Source organism: Prinia subflava, chromosome Z, assembly GCF_021018805.1.
Source record: "Prinia subflava isolate CZ2003 ecotype Zambia chromosome Z, Cam_Psub_1.2, whole genome shotgun sequence".
NCBI classification, from domain to species: domain Eukaryota; kingdom Metazoa; phylum Chordata; class Aves; order Passeriformes; family Cisticolidae; genus Prinia; species Prinia subflava.
Window position 1 is genome coordinate 8792717 of NC_086283.1, and position 21197 is coordinate 8813913.

At 43.0% G+C, this 21197-nt stretch overlaps 1 protein-coding gene across 16 annotated transcripts in view; it reads left to right on the forward strand.

Annotated features, from left to right (window-relative positions):
• The window catches only part of CXXC4 (CXXC finger protein 4), a 135879-nt gene extending 115239 nt beyond the window's left edge, over positions 1-20640 (forward strand). For 14 of the 16 annotated variants that reach the window (XR_010083632.1, XR_010083634.1, XR_010083635.1 and 11 more), the window contains one exon: positions 16983-20640. Coding sequence is in view for 2 of the 16 variants with exons in the window: in XM_063423969.1 (XP_063280039.1) it covers positions 9804-10193 (390 nt within the window). In the remaining 14 variants the exon portion in view is untranslated. Of the gene's footprint in view, positions 1-9803 lie in introns of all 16 variants that reach the window. The other 2 variants (XM_063423969.1, XM_063423970.1) reach the window with 2 other exon arrangements.
• The last annotated feature ends 557 nt before the right edge of the window (positions 20641-21197 follow it).

The window sequence follows — 21197 nt, forward strand, 5'->3', positions numbered from 1 at the left end:
GAAGTTCAGGGAAAGCAATGGCAAGTTCATCAGGTTGGCTGGTAGCAGTTTGTCCCAGATAGACAACGAGCCACGGAGCCCAGTAGTAGGTGAAACGCACCCAAGTGATCTCTTTGGCAATGTCTTTATGAAATAACTGCTCGTGGTGTATTAAACACAATGGAAGAATAGCACAGGTATGACTGAACTGACTTCTGACTGAACTGTATGTACGGTTATTTTTACAACGTTTCCTCGGAACTGACAATGTATTGTGTTCCCCAAAGCTGTAACAACAGGTTTTCAGATTTGCTAGACGTATGAGAGACAGGCAGATCCCGTGTCGCAGACATTTCGGTTATTGTATTGGGTGCGACAGACAATAGGAACCAAAATACACAACCGTGAGGAAAATGGCAATTGGAAGGTATCGTTAGGGGAAGGAAACAAGTGAGAGGGAAGACTAGTAATCATGCTTAATTACTTGTCATTATTAAAATTATAGTGTTGCTGGTTTGACACACATCTCAGATGCATATGAAGGTGTCGAGGATGATGGATTTAGTACAGAGGAGCAGTGTGTGGCAGGTGTCACCAAGATTTGTAGTCACTGAAAACAGCAACTAAGCGAGAAATTGTAACTTCCCTGTGTGTGTGTGTGCACGCCTCTGTGTGTGTTTGCATAGTAGTTTATTCCCCTGCTTCATTGCTTGCAGGAGCTCTCTCCAAGAAGAGATGGGATGAGGGATTCCAGGGGAAAAGCAACACTTAGAGCCAATTAATTTGTTCTGTGTTAAATAAATTTAGATAATGGTGTTGGTATTGACACTGCCATGGGACAAAAGCAACATTTGGGGGTTAAACCGACATTTGGCTAACAGCATTAACTCTTTCCTAGCCAGCCTCATCAAGACAACTAATTGGTTCCTTCTTGCAAGAGTGAACTGTCCTTGCTGAAAGTTTAATTCATAGCTCTGCATCCTTTTAGCCCTTTTTTTGTGAATGGTGACCCAGCATTGCTAACACAAAACCCAGGATGGGCTTCCCAGGGGATAGAAACTAGACTGGGTTTTCAGCTCTTGTGTTTCTCTTGTGTTTTGTTGGTTTTGTAGCAAGTTTGCAACAAGGATAGTTAATGCCCTGGTCTGTTGATGCTAAGTACAGCCTAAAAGCGACTCCCTGATCCAGAGCCATGGAGAATTCCCCCCACAAGACCCAGCGCTGAGAGCATCTTTGTGTGCCAGGTTCCCTCATTAAGCTTGCAAACCAGGGTGCTGCTGGGATTTAATGTTTGTGATAAATGATAGGTTCTGATGGTTTATTGATTTGTGCAGAAAGTGAGCTATCTCTGGAAGAAACGAATTTGTACATTATCAGATCTTCCTATGTGTTTGTGTGCATCTCTGAGCACATATCCAGAACTTCCATTCTCCTGACAAAGCTGTTCAGTAGTGTTAAAAACTTTTCAGGCGTGCTGTGAGAATGCCTCCCATTAAAATTGTTTAACCACTGTGACTAGTAAAACCCATGGTTTAATTAGCCATTTGTGTGCTCTCATAACCACCTGCCTTCACTTCTTTTCTTCATTCTTTCTTTCCCCCACTTGCTCTCTCCTGTTTGTGCTCTGTCAGATATGTAAACACGAAAGCTCCTCTGCTGCTGTACTGTGGCTTGAAGGAAACAGATTTCTCTTTCCAGCTGTGGAGATGTCAGTAAGGCATCACTTCTCTGCAGGTCATGACCCATCACAAAGTTTTGTCACAGGATGTGGCTAATTTCTTCACAGAAGTGTGGTTTGTCAGTAGGAGAGGAAGAATAACTTACTTATATGGTTGTTTTCATTACGTCTTCTTTCTTCTTTATAAAAAATTTAAATTAATAAAGTGACAGAAGGGCTGCCTGCAGCACAGGTGCAGCAGCAGTGCTCTGGCTGTACAGCCACCAGCTGGAAGGGTGTCAGAGGGTGACAGGGCCTCCATGAGGGCCCTGTGGCAGCGGTGTTGGGGATGGGCAAGGACAACCTCCCTGCGGAGTGACTCATTTGGCCTGTGCTCCCAGGGAATCCACCGCTCTGCGTGCATGATCCCCTGGCACCTCGGTAGGCATGCTCCCATGGATGTGTGTCAACGATTGAGGGGCTCACATTCCACTGCACACTTAGATGATTCGTGAATTGTGCTCAACAGTGGCTGCAAAGTGCAGGGGTCATTTACAGCAGGGAGTGGAACCATTTTTAAAAAAAAATGAAAAATTAGGAAAATACCAGTAAACTGTAAACTGGCTGATGCCACAGAAACCATTTTTCTCTTTTTCCTTTAAATCTCATCTACTGGTGCAATGAAGGCATAGGATGTAACTCTCAAAGATAGTATATGGAGTTGAAGACAGATTCACATGAATGCTTTCCAGTTCCTGACCCTTGCATTTTTCATGGAATGCTTCTTGCCCAGCATTTTTTTTAACACTTGAATTATTTTTTTCCTACTTTTCTTGTACTGTTTTCACACTGAAAGTGTCCCAATGCTCTAGTATTTTTCATAGAATGTTATTATTACTAGGAAATTTTATGTACGGCAATAATAAATCTATAAAAATCAGACTGACGTCACATTGCACGCTGCCTACTTGTGTATGTATATTCTGTGTTCATTCAGATTTACAATCAGTTTAAAGAGACATAATCTTTATTTACCCATAGAGACTAGTTATTTTCCTCTGATTGGTGTACATGTCTGTAACTTCTGTTGCAGGTTATGAAGATTAGGTGCCTGACGGTAGTTTACATCCTTCTCTCTTTTACGTGAACCCCATTCAGTGTATGAATCTCAGTTGCCCCAGTGCTCATTTTCATTATCATGACAGCAAGTTCAGGCAGAGAGTCTGACTTGCATTGGCAAGGACTGAAGGGTCCTGCCAAATGTGAAGTATCAGCTGTTTAGGCATGCTGTCATCGTAGCGGGCACCACTTGCTCCCTTTGTAACAGCCCGGCTAATTGATATGTGTGCTATTAAAGTGAGCATTTGCATACCAACCTGACTGAGTCAATACCAGCCTCCAAATCTGAGGCACTTCGCTGAGCTGCGCTTCAAGCCAGTGGGATTTTGAGATGGCCTTCTCCAGGGATGGGTTGTGATGATTGATTTCAGCAGGAACGGCGTCTGATCCTGAAAGTCTTAACACCATATGGCACTGCCACAGGGGAGAGAGGCTGCGCTGGCAACCTCCGAACTTGCACTTCATGTTGCGGTAGCGCGTGTGAGCGCTGTTAAGGGAAGACCGCTGAGCTCTGTGGATAGGGGTCAATTAGTAGGGGCCTCAGAGGAAGCAATTTCCCCACTGTCTATCTGGCTTTAAATTACATGCACAAGTTAAGTGATGGCATGATGGAATTGAGCAGTGGTGAGGGGGAGCTGTAAAGTCTGATAAGAAGCAGGCGGCTAACGCGATCCAACGGGCTAACTGGAAGGTGGAAAGAAAGACTACCTTGTAGCTCATGTTGCCATTCATCACTAAACATCAGCAGTGCTGCTGTATGACAGGCTGTCTCTTCCGCCTGCCACTGCCTCGTAGCTCTCCATCTGGCCAAGGCTCCCCTTGTGCATGTGTTAAACACTTTGCAAAGGGGCAAAGAAGCAGTCCTTGTTCCTGGGCATTTACGGCTGGAACAAGAACTGTTGTCTGCCCTGAGCGCAATTAACATTGGCATTGGCTGCAAAACCCTGATCAGACCTGAGTGCCCTTTTTTTGCTCTCTGTCCTCCTCGTTTGTGCCCCTGGTGCTCTGCCAGGGTTCTCTTATTCTGTTCCCAGGCCTGACCCTGCAGGGAGTGTGCCTGGTGTTGGAACGGACTGCTAGAACCATAAAATAGCCCTCACTGGGTGACTGTGATGCCCTTACTTGGGGTTTCCAACATGGTGCATGATTCTGCTGTGACAGTGTGAGCAGGGAGGGGGGTAAGTGAAAGGCAGGGCAAGATCTGACCTTTATTGAACATTTTGCCATGAGATTTTGTCACTTTCATTCACATGCTGCATGTCTGGGATAAACATACGTTTAATTATGAGTTTTCCTTTTGACCTCTGGAGGTTCTTGCGGACAACACCAGGCCTCCTACTGCCACCTCCAGCAGAGACCAGAGCAGCTACATCTTTGCTCACCAGTGCCTGATCTCTGCTGCTCAGAAATCTCCTTGAAGGGAGTTGATCTTCTGTGTTAGGTTCATTTCTTGCCAGGCAGGAACATGCTGCAGTTGGTGGGAGTCATGGAGTGGAGGAATATGTTTAGAGCCCAGAGGAGACAAAACTTTGGTCTCCTTGAACTTCTAGCAGATCACTGAGTGCAAGTGATTTCCACTGGAGTGTGGTTGGATGGTGCCTGGTTTACCATTTCATATGTTGTTGTTTCCCTTTCTTCATGTGGTACTTGCAAGGCAGAGGAAGTGCCCAAACATTAGTGTTACTATTCAGAGTGTAAATGGCTGTTTGATACACTGTACGTACTGTTGTTAAGGGGAGGCAAAAATAAAGCTGCTCCTACCTAAGAAAATCTCTTAGATAGTGGGATTTGGTACTGAACTGAGCAGAATTTCAAGAAATTCTGCAAAACTGTAGGCCAGTCAAGGACCTAACAGCCTCTTTCATACAAGCACCACTTTCTGCTTGCTTTGAAAATCACTTGCTTTAAATCATTGAACTGTGATTGTTTGCTAGTGAAATTTTCCATATGGTAAGAGAGGTTAACTGGCTGTGGTGGTTCTGAATTTTGATTGCACTGAGTAGTTCTTTGCATGGTTTTCTAAGTACTAGTATAGATTATGCACTGAGGGCATCAAGATTCTGTGCCAGACTTTGGATTTCGGTGTTGTGACTGGTTAGTCTATTTTCTTAAGCTAACAAAATTAAATCTCTATGTATTGTTTAGGCTGGGCAAGCTGCATATGTCATGAGAAAGATGATGAATGAGGGTGGTTTGGGGATTTTTTGATCAGTGATTGACATAATAAATGTCTTTTTTTTTTTCTTTTTTTTTTTTTTCTTTTTTTTTTCTTTTTTTTAATCAAATCATCTAAGTCACTTTAAACTAGATATTTCAGTTGGAGGTACATAAAGCCATCATGACTTGGAGTCCTATGCCGGCTACAGGATGTTTGGAAAAATCTTTTCCAAGTCAGTGTTTGTACCAATTGTTGTAGACTATACACATCATGCCTGATTCATATAGGGAGATTTTGTTTAAGTTGGTAGATATGTGAATGTCATGCTTCATACCACTGATTATGGGTGGGAAACAGCAATGAACAGTCTCATTTTTTTGTCTGCTTGTTCATGTATGTTCGTATTATCAGATTTTGGAGTCAGTTTCCATGCAATTCTGTTTGCTAAATGCATACCTAACACCTTTAGTGAAGTCAAGGAAGACCTTACTCATTTGGAGAATGGATTAGGATGTCGGCAAGCAATCCCTTAGTACTGGGGAAAGAAAAGGAACAGAAACTTTTTTTTTTTTTTTTTGTCAGAAAGCAATATCCTGGTACTGCTTTTTAAGTCTTCAAAGAAAAGTGCCCCTGAGAGTTAAAAAAAGGGTTGATGTTAATTTCTGTATGCATTTATGCATGGCAATGACTAAGAACAGGTCTTTTCTAAATATCCTAAAAATCTGTATTGTTAAAAAGAAAACTAGTAGTCTTCCAACTCTTGACATGCATATATTGTAAGCGTTAGACTTGGTGAAACAATTCTAAGGAAGCAAACCTAGGATGTACACCTTAAAGACTCATCAAATAGAGCATAATCCTTTTGATCACTGGTTGCAATGGGAAATGTCTGCTGCTTGCATAGGGAAAGGCTTTAAGAAAAGCTTTTTGGATGTACTCAAGTGAGTTGGGAGCAATAAGTAACTTGTGACACTGTAGCCTTGGTGGCTAATAATTCCTAAGCCAGCAACTGTGTGCTTAAAAACTGGCAGCAGACACCATGTCTCCTGAGGAGTACCACCACCCAGGGAAAGCATTTCTCTGCTTCTGTAGTGTCTGTGTTTTTGGTAGCTCGTCTGCTTGGATGATTGTACTGTACCACAATGTCTTGAAGCATGCAGTTTCCTTTAACGCTTTTTTTTTTTGCTGTTTGAGAGCCCTGACTGCATGTCTGCCTTCTCTCTTCTTTGCGTACTTTTATTGTTTTCCACAGTTGTATCTTGTTCAGTCACATGCAAACACCTGTCCTGAAATTGAATTACTCTGTGGTGTAATCTAAAGTCATCCCCCATTTCAGCATCCTGTGCTTTCTGTTGTGTATTGAGTTATGTTGCACCATACTTTAGATGCGACAGCCATTTAATAATACTGAAGCCTTAGCTCTGCAGGGGCTAAGAAGATCCCAGCAGGCTTGTTAACGTCTATTCTCAGACATTATGGGAAATATTTTCTCCTCCCTGGAACTCTTCTGCATCCTCTTAATTAACACTATAAAAATCCATAGCCAGGTATGCATGAAGCCTGTTTAATTTTTTTACAGTTTTCCAGAGTTTCTCTACTCCTTCCTATTTAACCAGACAGTGCTGCCAAGTAAGATATAAGAACGTAAAAGGAATAAAGGCAGCCTGGGTCATGCTGGATACTGTGTTCTTGTCAGGCAGCATACTCATCAAGTGCCTTTCCCATACTCACCATAGGATGTTACTTTTTCCCTGCTCCACTCAGTATTTTTTGTATCTCGGTCTCAAAAGTCTTGGGCATTTTAAAACTTTGTACCTCTCCTTTCTCAGGACAGTATTCTTTTCTGCTCCAGACTGCTGTGGTCATGGTGTCTGTTGTACTTCTAAGTAAGATCCCCGCTAGCTGGTATCAGACTTCATTTGACTAGAAGAATTGACTAGAATTTGACTATATCTTTCTATATATTTGACTAAGAAGCTATCTATGACAGAGATGAGAGATATTATTCATTGGTTTAGGAAGTAGTAAAGCAGTATTAAAATTTGAGGTGGAGAGAAGAACTTAATAAATACTGGAAAACGGAGTAGATCCAAGGGAGTTCGGGATGGATATCACTTAAGATGAGGGTAGAGGAGGAGGAAAGAAGAGGTGCAGAGTGCTCAAACAGAAGAGGATTCCGGAGTGGCTGAGGGTTTATTATAATGTGTGAAGCCTCAGTGAGGGGGTGCCTGCTCCTCCTCAGGGGTGATTCAGTTACCATGGGACAGACTGAGCACGGAAGGGTGCAGTGGTAGGGTAAAGGTGCAGTGATATCTCCCTTGCTGGAAAGAGCACAAGATGTATTTGCTGCTATGAATAATAAATTAGTGTTCAGGTGAGGTAATTGAAGATCTTACCAGTAACCGTCTTCCCAAAACTTCTGCAGGGAGAGGCCAAGATTTCACAGAGCTGAAGGGAACCTTGATGAGGGTAAGCAGGGCTTTCCCCATGCTCTTGTTGATATCATAAACCAGTTTCATTAATTAATTATTAAAAATTGACTGGAGTTTATGGAGAGGATTTTGAACATCAGGGTGAGCATTTGGTATGGGTGGAGTCTTGTCATCCAAAGAAGTTGTTCAAGGGGTAGGAAAATGATAAAGGGATACATACAGAAAAGCCAAGAGATGTGAAAGAGAGAGAGGAAGGAGAGGCTGAAAATGATTTCTTGCATGAGGACTTCTTGGTCTTAAAGGTTTCTTTGGTGGTGCATACTATGTCTCCTAGTAAAGCTGGAGCATGCTGACAGCATATCAGTCTGGCACTATGTTAACACATAGAATTTGTCCCACTGTCATGAAAAAAATACCCCAAAACAACTGCAGTTCAGTAACATCAGTCCTTCTGCACATCCTATCTGTGGTGGGGGATTGCAGATTGGGTGCAGCAGCCTGGGCAGTTACAGGCTTGGAAGAGAGCTGAGGGCCACTGAGAGTCTGTGTAGAAGCTACAAGGAGGGCAGAGTGAGAGGCAATTAAAGAGGTTGGAAACAGAAAAGGAGAGGCAAGTGAATATACATTCTTAAATATGCAATCTCTAAAGCAAGTAGGATTAGTGAAAAAAAGGCTTCTAGTTTTAGAGCGAACAAAACAGGAGAAAAAAATATTTGGAAGGGGGTGAGAGAGGACTCAATTATCCCGTTTTAGTAATAATGGAAAAGCCATTCCCTCTAAATCACTACTTCATCTGAGCTCTGGGAAGTGGTGGAATGGTTGGCTGGTTGCTTTGAAGCTGATGTAGAGTAAATTGGAGGTCAAGGTCCAGTGGAGGTCACAGTGTCTTGAAAATAATTACTGAGATGTGTCTTAATTGTCATCCTTGCAAATTTCAGAAGACATACCTGGGAAAGAATGGCATTCAAAATCATTTACAATATATTAATATTTCCATCACCAGTCAGGAATTGTGGTGACATGTTGTATAAGAGTTTGTGTTGCTGCTCCTCTTCCTGCATCAAGTCAGACAATACATGGTGCTGACCTTGATGCTTGGCTACAAGAGAGCCAAACTGGCACCTGTGATGAGTCTTAGGCACTGGCTGATTATACTCCCTCAGCTCAGATATGAAATGCTGCATTTGAGTGATGTATTTCTGTATTTCTCTTTTTTTTTTTTGCAAGCTTTGCAGAAAAAGAAACAAGCAAGCAGAGACCAAGAATTTAATGGATATATTTTTTACTGGCTCTCTTATCAACAGAATATGAAATATCCCAAAGGACAGAAGCAGTTAGCTAACCAATGAGGCATCATAGCTGATTTTAGGTTCCATGCAGGAGAAAAAGATACTGAAGCCCAGCAGCTCAAGGGGAAGAGATTTAAATTTAGGTTTGGTACTGAGAAACGTGCCTCTCCTCTGCTTGGAAACCAGTCTGTAAGAGATTACTGTACCCCAGGGTGGCAGTTTGGAAGATGATAGAGATGTCAGCCTGTGAGTGCAAAGCCTTGTACCACTGGATGATGAACCAGCAGGGATTTCTCATTAATGGAATGAATGTTAACAAGAATAATTCTGTTTTGTGAGCTGGTGTGTGTGGGAAGGATAAATGATAGAGGCTGATGGATGGTCTTCACAGAGATTTGATTGGGGAGAAGGTGAATGACAGTGTGTGTGAGAGAGGGGGAGGTGTATGCAGGTGGTACATCCACTGCAATAGGCAGGCACACTTCTAGTTGATAATGTCTGACAGAGAAGTCAGCAGAACTAACCAGACAGTTCCTAGGCAAAAACAGAAGCTGAGCACTGGTGTGGGTATTTCATTTTTAGTGTCTTGTGCATTGTAGGGTCTTGGGTTTTATGTTGCGTGGTGGTAACAAACCTGTATCAAATAATTTCTCTATAAAACTTTTATCAGTAACAGCTTTCTGCTTTCTGCTAGTAAGTATTTGACTATTGATATTAATTCCCACAGTCAGTATGGGAACACTGAATGACACTTTTCTAACCTGCTTAGCATCATTTTTGTCTCTGAAGTAACACTCTTAAAGCTTTTACGAGCTCTTCCCATTTCCTGAAAAAGCAGGAGACAGGCCAGACCTGCTGGTTGAGAGGCCAGGCAGGCAGAACCAACAGAAACAATCCCTCATCCTGCCCAAGATCTTCATATGCTGCTGGAACGCAAACATAAATTTTTAAAAAGCAAAATAGTAACATAAGCTGAGTAGGCACTCCAGCAGACTTAGCAGCTCCACCCTCAGGTACAGGGGTAGCTGAAAAAGTGAAGGAACTGCATGAACGGCTCAAGAGAGATGTAGAAATAGGGAAAGAAAAGAGAATCCCTTTGACAGTAAGATGTGGGAGACCCCTAACCCGAAAAGCCAAACCTCTGGTATCTTCCCTGCTGCTTTTGCCAGGAAGCCATTAGGAGCCCCCGCCCGAAGCCGGAGCGCGGCCAGCTGGAACTCAGCGGCAGGGTGACAGATGGCAGGAGGAGTTCCCGGCCGGCCCGCCGCTGCCAGCCCCGCGGGCGGGATGCCAGGCACAGGAAAGCCGGCGGCCAAGCCGCGCTCCCCCCGGGAGCGAGCGAGACGGCAGAGGTGGAGACTTGGCTGCGTCCCTCGGCTCGCTGGCCAAAAGAGCTGCACTGGCACAAGGGAGGGAGTGTGCTGGAAGTCGTCCACAGGCAGCTACTGCCAGCCTGGGAGTGGATGGGCAGAGGAGATGTGTTCCTTTCCTGGGCTCTGCATCCCTGTGCCAGTACCCTCCGCGCTTTAATGACTCGACCTGACCCCTGGGGGTGTTGAGGCTGATGGTGGAGCATGTGAGCTGGTCTCCTTAGAGCTGAAGGTGATGCTCACCGGCACAGAGAGGGGCTCCAGGGGCTCTGTCACTGACATTTCCTGGGACTGAGCTGTTTTTCCTTTGACAGCATTAGTCTGGATTCCTTATGACTTCTTGTCTGTAGTTGCCTTCTGTTTTCCCCGGTGGCATTAAGCATTTTCTCAGATCAAGATCCCATTCCCCCAAATTTGATCTCATCTATATAGTGAAAAAAAATTAATATATAAAATAAACAGTGATGTGCAGTGAATGTAAATGAGGGATATCTTTGCTCCTTTTTTCTCCCGTGCAGAAACACATTACTTTTCTGACTAATCCTATTGATTTGGCTGGGGAGCTACGGCCTGCTGCTGATGTCAAGTCCAAGTGGCAGGATCCGGCTGTACAGTGGCAGGTCTCCGTGCCCGTTGGCACAAATCCTTTATTCCCCAGCTGACTCCACTGAAATCTCCTGAGGTTACCCCTGAGCTATTTGAGAACAGCAGGGTTTTCAAACCATGACCCTGACTTAGGAGTACATTTTTAAAATTTCTGCTTGCAATGTCCTGTGGCAAAGGTTTACTTTTCACTCAGTAGAGCTGGCGGCAGAGAAAGTCAAATGAGTTTTCCTAATCTGGTATGTTCTAAATCTGGTTTGTCTCAAATACAGCCTGAGAGATATGCAGCGCAAGTGGAAAAATAACTCCCAGCACGCAGATGCATGTCCTCTCGGAGCAAATAAAGCTGACTTTTAAAATAAATGTTAAATCTCACCCTTCGTATGAAGGGAGACAGGCCTGTAGCTCAGGTATGGGGATGAGATTTTAAGGTGGGCTGTGAAAGAAAGCTCACCACCAAGCTTCTGACCCAGTGTGCATGTCCCTTTTTATCTGCTAAGTCCAATAATAAGCTTGTTATTAGAGGAAATCTGTAACTGCCTGATAACATGTACGGCGAGCAGGAGCACGGGCTTGGTGGGCAGCCAGAGATTTTGGCAGCTGTGGGGAGCAGCAGCTTCGTGGACTGTTTCACACCTCGTCCATGAGAGCTGGGGCAGCACATCCCTCCCATGGGCCTGCAGCTGGGTGGGAGGATGCCAGGAGTTTGAGGCGAGGGCTATTCCTGCATGGAGCTCCCTGTGCCAGCTGGTGTGCACGTGTGCCAAAGCCTCATCCACTCATCCTCCTGCGACCGCAGCTGGCCCCCTCGGTGCCGGGTCAGTGTGGTGGGTCTCCTGGCATAACTCCAGGACAGGCAGCAGAAAAGCTGGGAAAAATGTGCCACACGGTGGGTTTTGCCTTTTCCTTCTGCATTTCCAGGGGATGCAGTTCACACACTAGTTTCTTGCCCCCAAGCCTCCTTGCCTGAAGAAAAACATTCAAGGAGACTGTGTGAGCTGAATCTGAGCGTCGTGAGGTTTTCCCCAAAGTCATTGCTGTAGGTAATGTATATTTATGAGCAGAACAAAGTGGGCTGCAGATACTTTGAAAGGCTGCTTTCCTCTCAGGGTGGCTTAGCATTTAGTCAAGTAAGGAGTGGAGATGCTGTCCAGACTGCCAGTGGCAAAGCAGGCTGGTGCAGGACAGATGGCATCTTCAACCCGCCTTCCTGTGTGTCATGAGATGCTGATGCTCTGTGGTTCAGGAGATGGTTATCCCTCCAGAGTCTAGAGGGAGCCTACAAGGAAACTGGAGGGGGATTTTGCGCAGGGGCACATAGTGGTAGGAAAAGGAGAAATGGCTTTAGATTGAAAGAAGGTAGGTTTAGATTACAAATTAGGAAGAAATGCCCTATGGTGAGGGTGGTGAGACACTGGAACAGGCTGTCCAGAGAAGCTGTGGATTCCTCATCCCTGGCAGTGTTCAAAGCCAAGCTGGATGAGGATCTGAGCAACCTGGTGCAGTGGGTGGTGTCCCTGCCCATGGCAGGTGAGTTGGAGGTGATCTATAAGGGCCCTTCCAATCCAAACCATTCTGTGATCTTACAGCACTCTGCAGGTCAGGAGACCACATCCCTATGCTAGGCTTTAGCCCATCACAGGGGGACACAGCTCCATTCCAGCAATGAGACTGTGCCTGTACCACCATGTGTGCCCTGAGCCCAGCTTTTGTCTGGGAAAGAGTCTTTTGAGAGAGGGAAATCAGGAATGGGAAGTGTGTTTTGAATCTGCACCAGAGTATGCACTGTTTACGTATGAGCAATGCTGATGTCATTTCCAGCATGACTGTCGGATGCCTGAATTAGCTTGTGGTACTAGCAATACAAGGTGTGACATGAAGGCCAGTTTGCTTTCCTGCTGGCAGTCATGTGGGCTCTGTGAGACTGATGAGGTGCATAGCCTGCATTCACACATGTAAGGAGAGCATACAGGTACTGGTTTATGGCCAGTGGTGGTCAGTGTTTGCTGGGCTGGGCTGCTGATTGATTCAAATTACATTTCATGCAGGGACCAGGAATTTCCAGCTGAATCATTTTGACCACCATAGAGCACCAGATTTCTCTATATCTTATCACATATCTCTTTCTCAATATATATAGAGATATTGAGATACACATAGGTGTATATGCAGGTGTAGGTGTAGATGTAGATGTAGACGTAGATGTATATAACTTACCAGGTCAAACTTCTCCTCTTGGGCAAGGCATTTCAAGAAGGGATTGTTCTCCAGCTTGAGAAGTTCATGGTGGGTTATCTGCAGATCTTGGCAAGCTCAGTTTTCCCTATGTTGCTAGCACCAGTCCCGCTGCTTTGGGAAATCCACCAGTTTCATTTAATTTGCCATGTGAATTTGAGATTCATTAACATGCTGTCTATTCCTGTGGCTGTGTAAGTCTCTGTAAAGACCACCAGGTAGCCCAGATTTTGTTGGACATACCTCAGTTGCCATATTCTTCCCAAAGAGCCTCTGTTGAGCTGGATTGTTTCCAGGGATTCTCAAAAGGAATGAGGAGTGCCACATCTGGCTAATAATCTGCTGTAGCCAACATGTGAGTTTACTTCAATGAGAGCAAGATTTTTGCTCATGGATCAAACATCAAAGGATTCTTACATTATGCAACATCTTTTAATATTGGTAAAGTATTAGGTCATAATCATGTAGTGCTCTGATATATTTTATTATTCTTTTTTATTTCTGAATGTGGTTCACCTCAACTCAGATGATCCCCTAGCCTTGCAGAAAGTGGTATCCAAGTAATACAGGTGACTTATAGCAAGTCTTGGCTGGGTAGCTCTGAATTTTTCCTGCACCCTAAACAGCAGCATCATCCCAAGCAGATGCAGCCAACTTTCCTGATTCCTTGTCTCTGTATCACATCTTTCAGGTGGCTGTGAGACTCAGGGAGCTGAGGAGAGAGGGTTCTCTGGCAGATGTGGTAGGCTTGAGGCCAAGGGCTGGGCTGGGCAAGCAGGCCTTGGATGAGTACATTCCACTGTCTGGCATCCCCCGCCTTGCGCCACCCATCCCAGAGGGCAGTGGGAGGCATCATCTTTAATGAGTGCTTTTGCTGGTAAAATGCAAGTGTATAAACAGACTTTGGTGAGGAACCTACAGCTCCTGCCAGCATGCCGTTTCCATGTGTTGTGTGTAGCAAGGGTCTGCTTTTACATTTCCCTGTGAGGCATCGAGGTCAGATACGCAGGTATCATTTTTCTGCTTAATTGTGGAGATTTTCTGTTGGTTTCTGTTGCCTGCTTTTTACCTTCTCCTCCAAATATGTAGCGTGCTTGGTTGCCTATATGAAGCTCATTTTTCTAGGCAATAATTAGATTTTCAAATTTCAAATATTCAAGGTATTTCTACAGTGAAAGCCAGCACACAGGGAGCAGAATAGAAAGTTTGAAAGTGTGAGGGACATTTCATCCCAGGTTTATGTAGGGATAAATCCTCTCCAGCACCATGCTTTATGGCATTACTGCTTGGAGAAGCCAGGGCTGCAGGTTTCTGAGCACTCTCCTGAGAGCAAGTCTGCCATTTGTCAGCATTTGCACCAGCACAGGCAGTAAGGCTTTTACAGCGAAACAGCGCTGATCAGCTCTGGTTCTGCTCCTCACCACCCCTCCCTAGGCTTCCAGGGGGATCTGTCTTTCCTGTCACTCAGGATAACGATTCCCCACCGGCAGCACAGAGATCCAGAAACGCATTGTAATCTTGCCAAGAGTTTGATTCCCCATCTGGGACTGCTGGATTTATACAGCCAAGCAGTAGATGGTCATTGCACCTAAACTTGTGTGTGGGTGTGCTGAACCTCTAAATGGACTGAAGGGTCTCTCTTTGTCTGGAAATAACCCTGATTCTTGGAGTGGTGAAATCTGTGGATTTCATTGCATATACTGGTTTAGATTTAACTTGATCTAGCTATTCAGTTTTAAAAGATTTCTTTCTTTTTTTTTTTTTTTTTTTTTGGTTAAGGGTGGATTAATAATTCATTCCCAGATTGGTAGTTAGTACAATGGATATTTAATTATAAATGTATATCTTTAATTAGAACTTGGCACATGGATGAAAAAATTCCCTATCTTGCAGTTTTTTGAAAGCACACGTTAAACCACAGCCTTGCCCTTCAAAAATACTATTCTGTGTATTTAAAGGTCTGAATGACCTTTTAATCAGACGTTACACCTTTACTTCCAGCTGACATGACAACGTCTGACAGTAACTCAACCTGATGTAGCAAGAAAATAAATAAAAGCCGTCTCAGTCACTACGTCTTTAAATCTCTGTCTAGCTGTGGTTTTGTGTTCAGGCAGATGGACCCACGCAGAATATTACATTTAGTTTTCAAGTGAAGACAATGTATTGAATTGAATATGTTTGCATGTTTGACTGTTCTTTTGAGGACAATTTAGTCATACGATTGTTGCCTGCCATTCCGAACTCCAGCCTCCTCTGCAGCCAGGCTCTTTATAAATTATAAATCTGTAAACCTCGCTCTCAGCAGCCATCTTACAGCCCACAGAGACCGGTGTTGACGGTCTAAAAATTGTATTAGCTCTCCTTGGCGTACCTGGGTGTGAGGGCTGCCGTGCTCTGTCACTTCTTGTGCTCATGCTCACCTCACGTAAACGGGCAGAGCAGGGACTGGTAAAGATGGATATGAGCAATTCCTACTTTTGCATCACCAACACAAAGAGAACTCACACTAGTCAGGGTGATTGTATTCAATACACCAGCTCATTGTCCTTGGAAGTTAATTTTTGGATGATTTATTGAGGTGTAACCTTTGTGGAGGGGGACTGGATATTGAATTGACAACAGGTCAGAGTTCTGATAATACAGCAGAATTATTTTGATGTCTGGTATTTCCAAGTGCAGAAGCAATAAACATAACAATAACAGCTCCCCTTTCATATGGCTTTTACAAAAAGAGAAGTTGTGTACTGCTTGAGCCTGTTTATTACAAACTGGGCTAATTATTCAGCAAAAAATACATGCCATACTTATGAGCAGTTCCCTGGAATTTAGGAGGTAATATTCTGACACCAAGTAAAATGCACATGTTACACTGCAGGGTCCATGGTTTGTTGGATTTTTGTGGAAAACTACAAAAACATTTAAAAGGTCTTCCCTGAAACAAAAATGAAATAATTCTTTCAGAAAGAGACAAGGTACTTAAATGTGGCATCAGCAATATCCATGAGAACTATTTTGCTACAAGTATTTATTTGCAAATTTCCAGAGTTTTGCTTTTAGGAAAATTTTTTTCAGGTATAACACTACTGTTTTGTGGGTAGTTCTTAATGATTGTGAGCTGGGACAGACTGATAGTGTCATGTTAGAGCTCACTCTCCCCTCCTAGGACAGTGCAGTAATTAATTCTAGGGGGGGAGACATGGGTCGAGGTGCATGGGTTCGAGGGTGCTTCCATCATCTTTGGATTGAAGAAACTTGAGGACAAGAAGTACTTCACAGAAATCACACAGCTTTTACATGCTCAGCCTCTTCAGCCTCTCATGTATGTTGTTCTTTAAAGCTGTGAAGAGAATTTGCTGCTACTCAAATGTGTATGGAGGCACCAGGATGCAAGTGTATATAATTTTCAGGGTGCAGCAGGTGGGGGTAGGAGCTGGGTGGTAGCTCTGTATACACAGGACTGTTTCTGTGTAAGCCAAGGTCCTGCATGTATGTGAAAGAAAGGACAGGGGCAATCTGGGCCATACCCCTAAGTCAGCAGGGTGATTCCCTCGCTGGAATGAACTCATGGATGTGTTTTCAGTTCTCTCTGCATTTCAGCCTAAATATGGAACAAGGTGAGGTTTGAAAGTGCTAACCTCTCCTCCTAATGTGTCTGAAGACACAGCACAAGGCTGTCCCCCCTTTCCGAGGGACAGCCTTTGCTACTCCCCTGTCATGAGCATGGCCTTGCCAAAGCGTCTGTTTAACCCACAAACCCACCAAGCTGTAACTGCTTGCCCAGTATGCCGGGTCTAGGCAAAAACCATTGTACAACCCTGTGGTTATTCTAAAAGCACTGTCTGTTTTCCAGATATTTTTTCTAGCAATGTTTACATTTTCATGACTACCTTGTTAACAAACTAAGGAGAAGAGCACATGTTAGGTGTGTTACATACTGAGTACAATGTATTGCGTGTGATCCAAAATGGTGTGTGTTTGGAGAAGGATGTTTCTATTAATTGTTGAGCAATGGGAGGCATCATGTTGTTCCTAGATAACTTAAAGTATGCATAAAATGTAAAGGAAAAGAACAACTAGAACTCAAGTATGCCAATGCCACAAAAGAAAGCTTAACTTGTTTTCTTGCTTTTTTTTTAGAGAACACCTGTTCCCAGCGCTGAAGCATTCCGATGGTTCTTTTAAGCAGTAGTGTATCTTATTTTCGAGGCAGTCCGAAGTGAATGGCAAGCTAAAGTCTTGTTTTAAGAAACTGCTTAGTCCACCATTGAAGAATATACTCAGATACTATTTTCATTTATGTATAGGGGTTTCCTCAAAAGCAAAAAACAAAACTCTGTGAGCCTGGGGATTTGGCCAGCTTCTTCACATTCAGTACACCAATTCTTTCTTTGATGTAACTTAGCTGTACTAGTGAAGTTGTTGTCTATTTTTAAAGTGGCTGTAAAAAAAAAAAAAAAGTTTGGGTAAACCCCTGCTATAAAGTCATGTATCTTTGAAAAGTAACATATCTATACTTCATTTTCAAATATATGTGTTTCAGTACTGTAAACTGTACAGATAGCCGCTTGTATTTTGTGTGTTTAGACACAAGGAGACAATCATGTCTGAGCATCAATGGAGATATACGGTTTGTACACAACAGTGTGGTTCTGCAAATTAAATCCGGAGCAATAAATTCTAGCTTTAACTATTATTTTGCTAGTTGTTTAGCAGCAGCAGCAGCAGCAACAGCAGCACTGTTTTGCCATGCATTCTTCCACAGAGACTTGATGCCAAGTTTTCCAAGATAGAAAGATCATGACGCATCTAGCAATTACGTTCTGTTGTGTTGTTGTGAGAGGGGAAGATGTAACACTTAAAATTAATCTTTCAAGCACTATATTAGAATAGTGGTTTATGCACTTGCATTGCTTCCAAAGGAGCTTTACAGAGGGGTATCTCTCCAAAAATGCTGTCTAGTGTCTGACTCGTTTTTCACTGTGCTCTGAGCTGGAGTGCCCAGCATAGGCGGATGTGCAAAAACTAGTCGTCTAAATAAAGGTTGTTCTAGGATGCAAAACAGAGTACGAGACCTTAGGAAAAATGATGACTCAACTTAATTACCCTTCACCTACAAGACCTTATGTAACGTTTTCAGTCAATGGAATAAATATTTTATAAAGTGGAATGCCGTATTTTTGGTTTAGGTGGAGCTCTTCACAGTTAAGGGAGTTTTGACAGTTGGACTGCTTTGGGTCTCACTTGCACTTGTGCTCATTTGAGAGCCTGGATATTTTTGTGGTATAAAAGTGATTTTTAAAAACATGCTTTTAAAGAAAGATCACTTCTGCCCACAAGTTTCTTGGTCCACTGATCTCGGCTTTGCTGAATGACTGGTCCCTTAGGCCCGCACAAAAATGCTTTGCTGTTCTTCCTGTTTTAGCTGTATGGAAGAAATGTCTGCTCCGTGGAAAGGCAGCACACAGAGGGATATAGCTGACATGCTGTAAAAAATATGGAGGATTCTTTACGTAGGGATACTTACTGTTAGTTGATCATCACTTTTTATTGCTTGGCTTTGTCATACCACTCATGAGTGAGAAGGCCATGCCACCGAAGGAAGGGAATGCTGTTGTGCCATATTTGATAGATTTGTAATTTTATACAAGATTGGCCTACTAGTAGTTTCACAGACAAGATGCTGGGCATGGAAATAACCAGGTAATGTTGCACAACACATGCAAATCTTCTACTGTTTCAGCACTTTTTCCAGTTTTTGCTAAGTACTTCAGCCTTTGGGCCCTGGTCACACTTACTTGTTGAAGCACGAGGGATGGGTTGGGAATGCTCCACTGTGGGACTGTGCAGGTGGGGAAGATGCCAGCTTTGGCAAGCGAGGGCTGGCAGGAGCTGGGAATAGCCCAGAAAGTGAAGACCAAGGGATGGAGGAGGAGAAACCTCCTGAGGTCACATGTGTGTGTCAGCAAGACCAGGCAGAGCATGGGTGGCCCAGGGTAACTGGAGGGCACAGTTGGGCTGGGCTTACACCTGCATCCTCAGCTTAGGGTCAGTGCACGTGTCTGTGTCCTTGCGTCACATGGCATCACATACATGGCTTCAGAGGTGGAATGTCACGCTTAAAATGCTTCTATCATGGTCCCCCTCTTAGAGTTTGTGAGATCCTCAGTTGAATACTCACCCAATGCCCACTCAGTGAGCTTTGTGTCTGTTTGTGTGGCAGCCGTGTATGGATTTTTTTTGTGTTAGAGACCTTTTTGGTTAGGGGCCTCTGTTACTGATTACTAGATGAATACGAGCTCTGCAAGGTCTTCTCTACCAAAGTGCTGATTGATTTACACACTGAAGCCTTATTTGCACATCTGGCTGGTGAGCTTGCCTTGCTCTTTGGAAAACTCTAACTGCTCTTACAGCAGCAGAGGCAAAATTAAGTTCAGGCTACATTAGGTGTACAAAGATATTCATAGCAATGTACTTACTGTCTAATACCCTAATGTTGCATGTCTTTTTGTGGTTCCTTTTTTTGTTTTGTTGTTTTGTTTTAAAGAACTGATGGATCTGTATATTGTAATTGTGGTGTTTTACATGTCAATTCAAAATTGTTAAACACACAAACAAGCATACCTGTTAATTACTGAAAATGAACAAGAGGTGATTTTTCCATTTTTTGTTTCGGATGTGGTTCCTTTGCATCATCAGGTTTTTAGATTCTGCTGAAACAGTATTTATATGATGTAGTGTGCATAGAGCATTTTAAGTAGTGATGTTTGAAGAAGGAAATCCATTTTCTGGCCTGTCTCTCCCCACTGCCCTCCCCACCCCTCCCCATTTATATACATATTTGGCAATCAGATTATTGTCAAGTTCTAATTACCAAATTTGTGCTTTTCACAAGGTCCAATACCGTTTTCCAGTGTGAAAATTTGTATTCTTCTCCATTCTTCATTCTCACAGTGAAAACAAACAAACAAAAAAAAAGGGTGTGGGCAAAAAAAGAGCAGAATTCTTTCTGTCTTCTAGGTGTGAGCGCTAAGCCTAGTGGAAGCATTTTTGGCATACCCCAGATAAACTTATGAAAAATGGTAAGCTTGAAAGGGAGGCACACATACCCATTCTGTCAATTAATAACAGACCCTTCCTATGTGGGAAAATAGTCCCTTTTGTACAGACCCCCTAGTATGTAAGTCCTACAATTAATGTTGAAGAATGTAAAGTCTTTAAATGGGCTATATCTGTAATCAAATAATGAAGAAAGAAAGTAGTTAAATGAACATACCATTCAGGGTCAAATGCATTCAGCAAAAAGCAGTAGTGGGTCTTTGATCATGGTTAGATGCATAGTGATATCAAACAGTGGGTTCTCATGTAACAGCTAAATGTTTCCGATTTTGTTTTTATTAAATTTGGCAGTTTCACGCTGAGCTCTACTGTATTCTTAGTGAACAAAAGACAGCTCCTATGTTAGAAAGTACTCCATTTTCACAGTTGCAGGGAACTAGGAGGGTATTTTCAGAAACATGGGCCACAGAAATGTACTCCTTTCACAGTGTTCTCCTATTTCTGAACTGTGCAGTTATCTATTAAATTTTCTAATAGATATTTGTGTAAGGTGTATGTATGCTTGTGCAATTATGGAAAAAACAGTTTTGGAAAACAGTGTATTTATGAAAAAATAATCACTTATGGGGCATGTACAAAACTGTATAAAAACATTCAATCTGCCCAGTAAAGTTGTTTTTGTGATATTTCTGTGTTGTTGAATAAAGGACTTTAGTATTCAAAATATCTCTCTTTTTCCATAAACAGGTCCTGTTTGTGGGATCTTAAACAAAGAAAACCTCTTTTACAAAAGAACCCTCAAAATGAGCGAGAAGGTCCAAATGCTGACCTCACTCTTGCATATGGGAATGAATGCTTATGAAGTGACGGTACAATAGCCACAGAGCTTATTCCTTCTCAATTGGCAATTGATGGAAACCCCATAAGTTGTATAACTGAAGGTAACATCGTACTCTGGATTTCTTAAAATAGCAGAAAAAAATACTGCCTTTTTTTCGACTAGGAATGTTACTTTGAGATTTTGGGGCTAAGAAAGGTTTGTGAAGTAGGAGCAAGACTGATTACAGAACAGCCTGAAACCCATTAATGCAGACCTGTGTTGTATAAAAAGAGTGGACTAGTGAGGGTGGTTGATAAATTAGCAGTTAACTTTGTATGGAGAAGCATGCAAAGGTGAAATCTCATCTGTAGCTCTTGCAACAAACAATAATAGTCCTGAGGATAGATCATCCCGTTGCTGTTGAAGTACTTGGAGTTAAAAATATGGTTTGTGAGAGAATGGCAACATTATCTTCC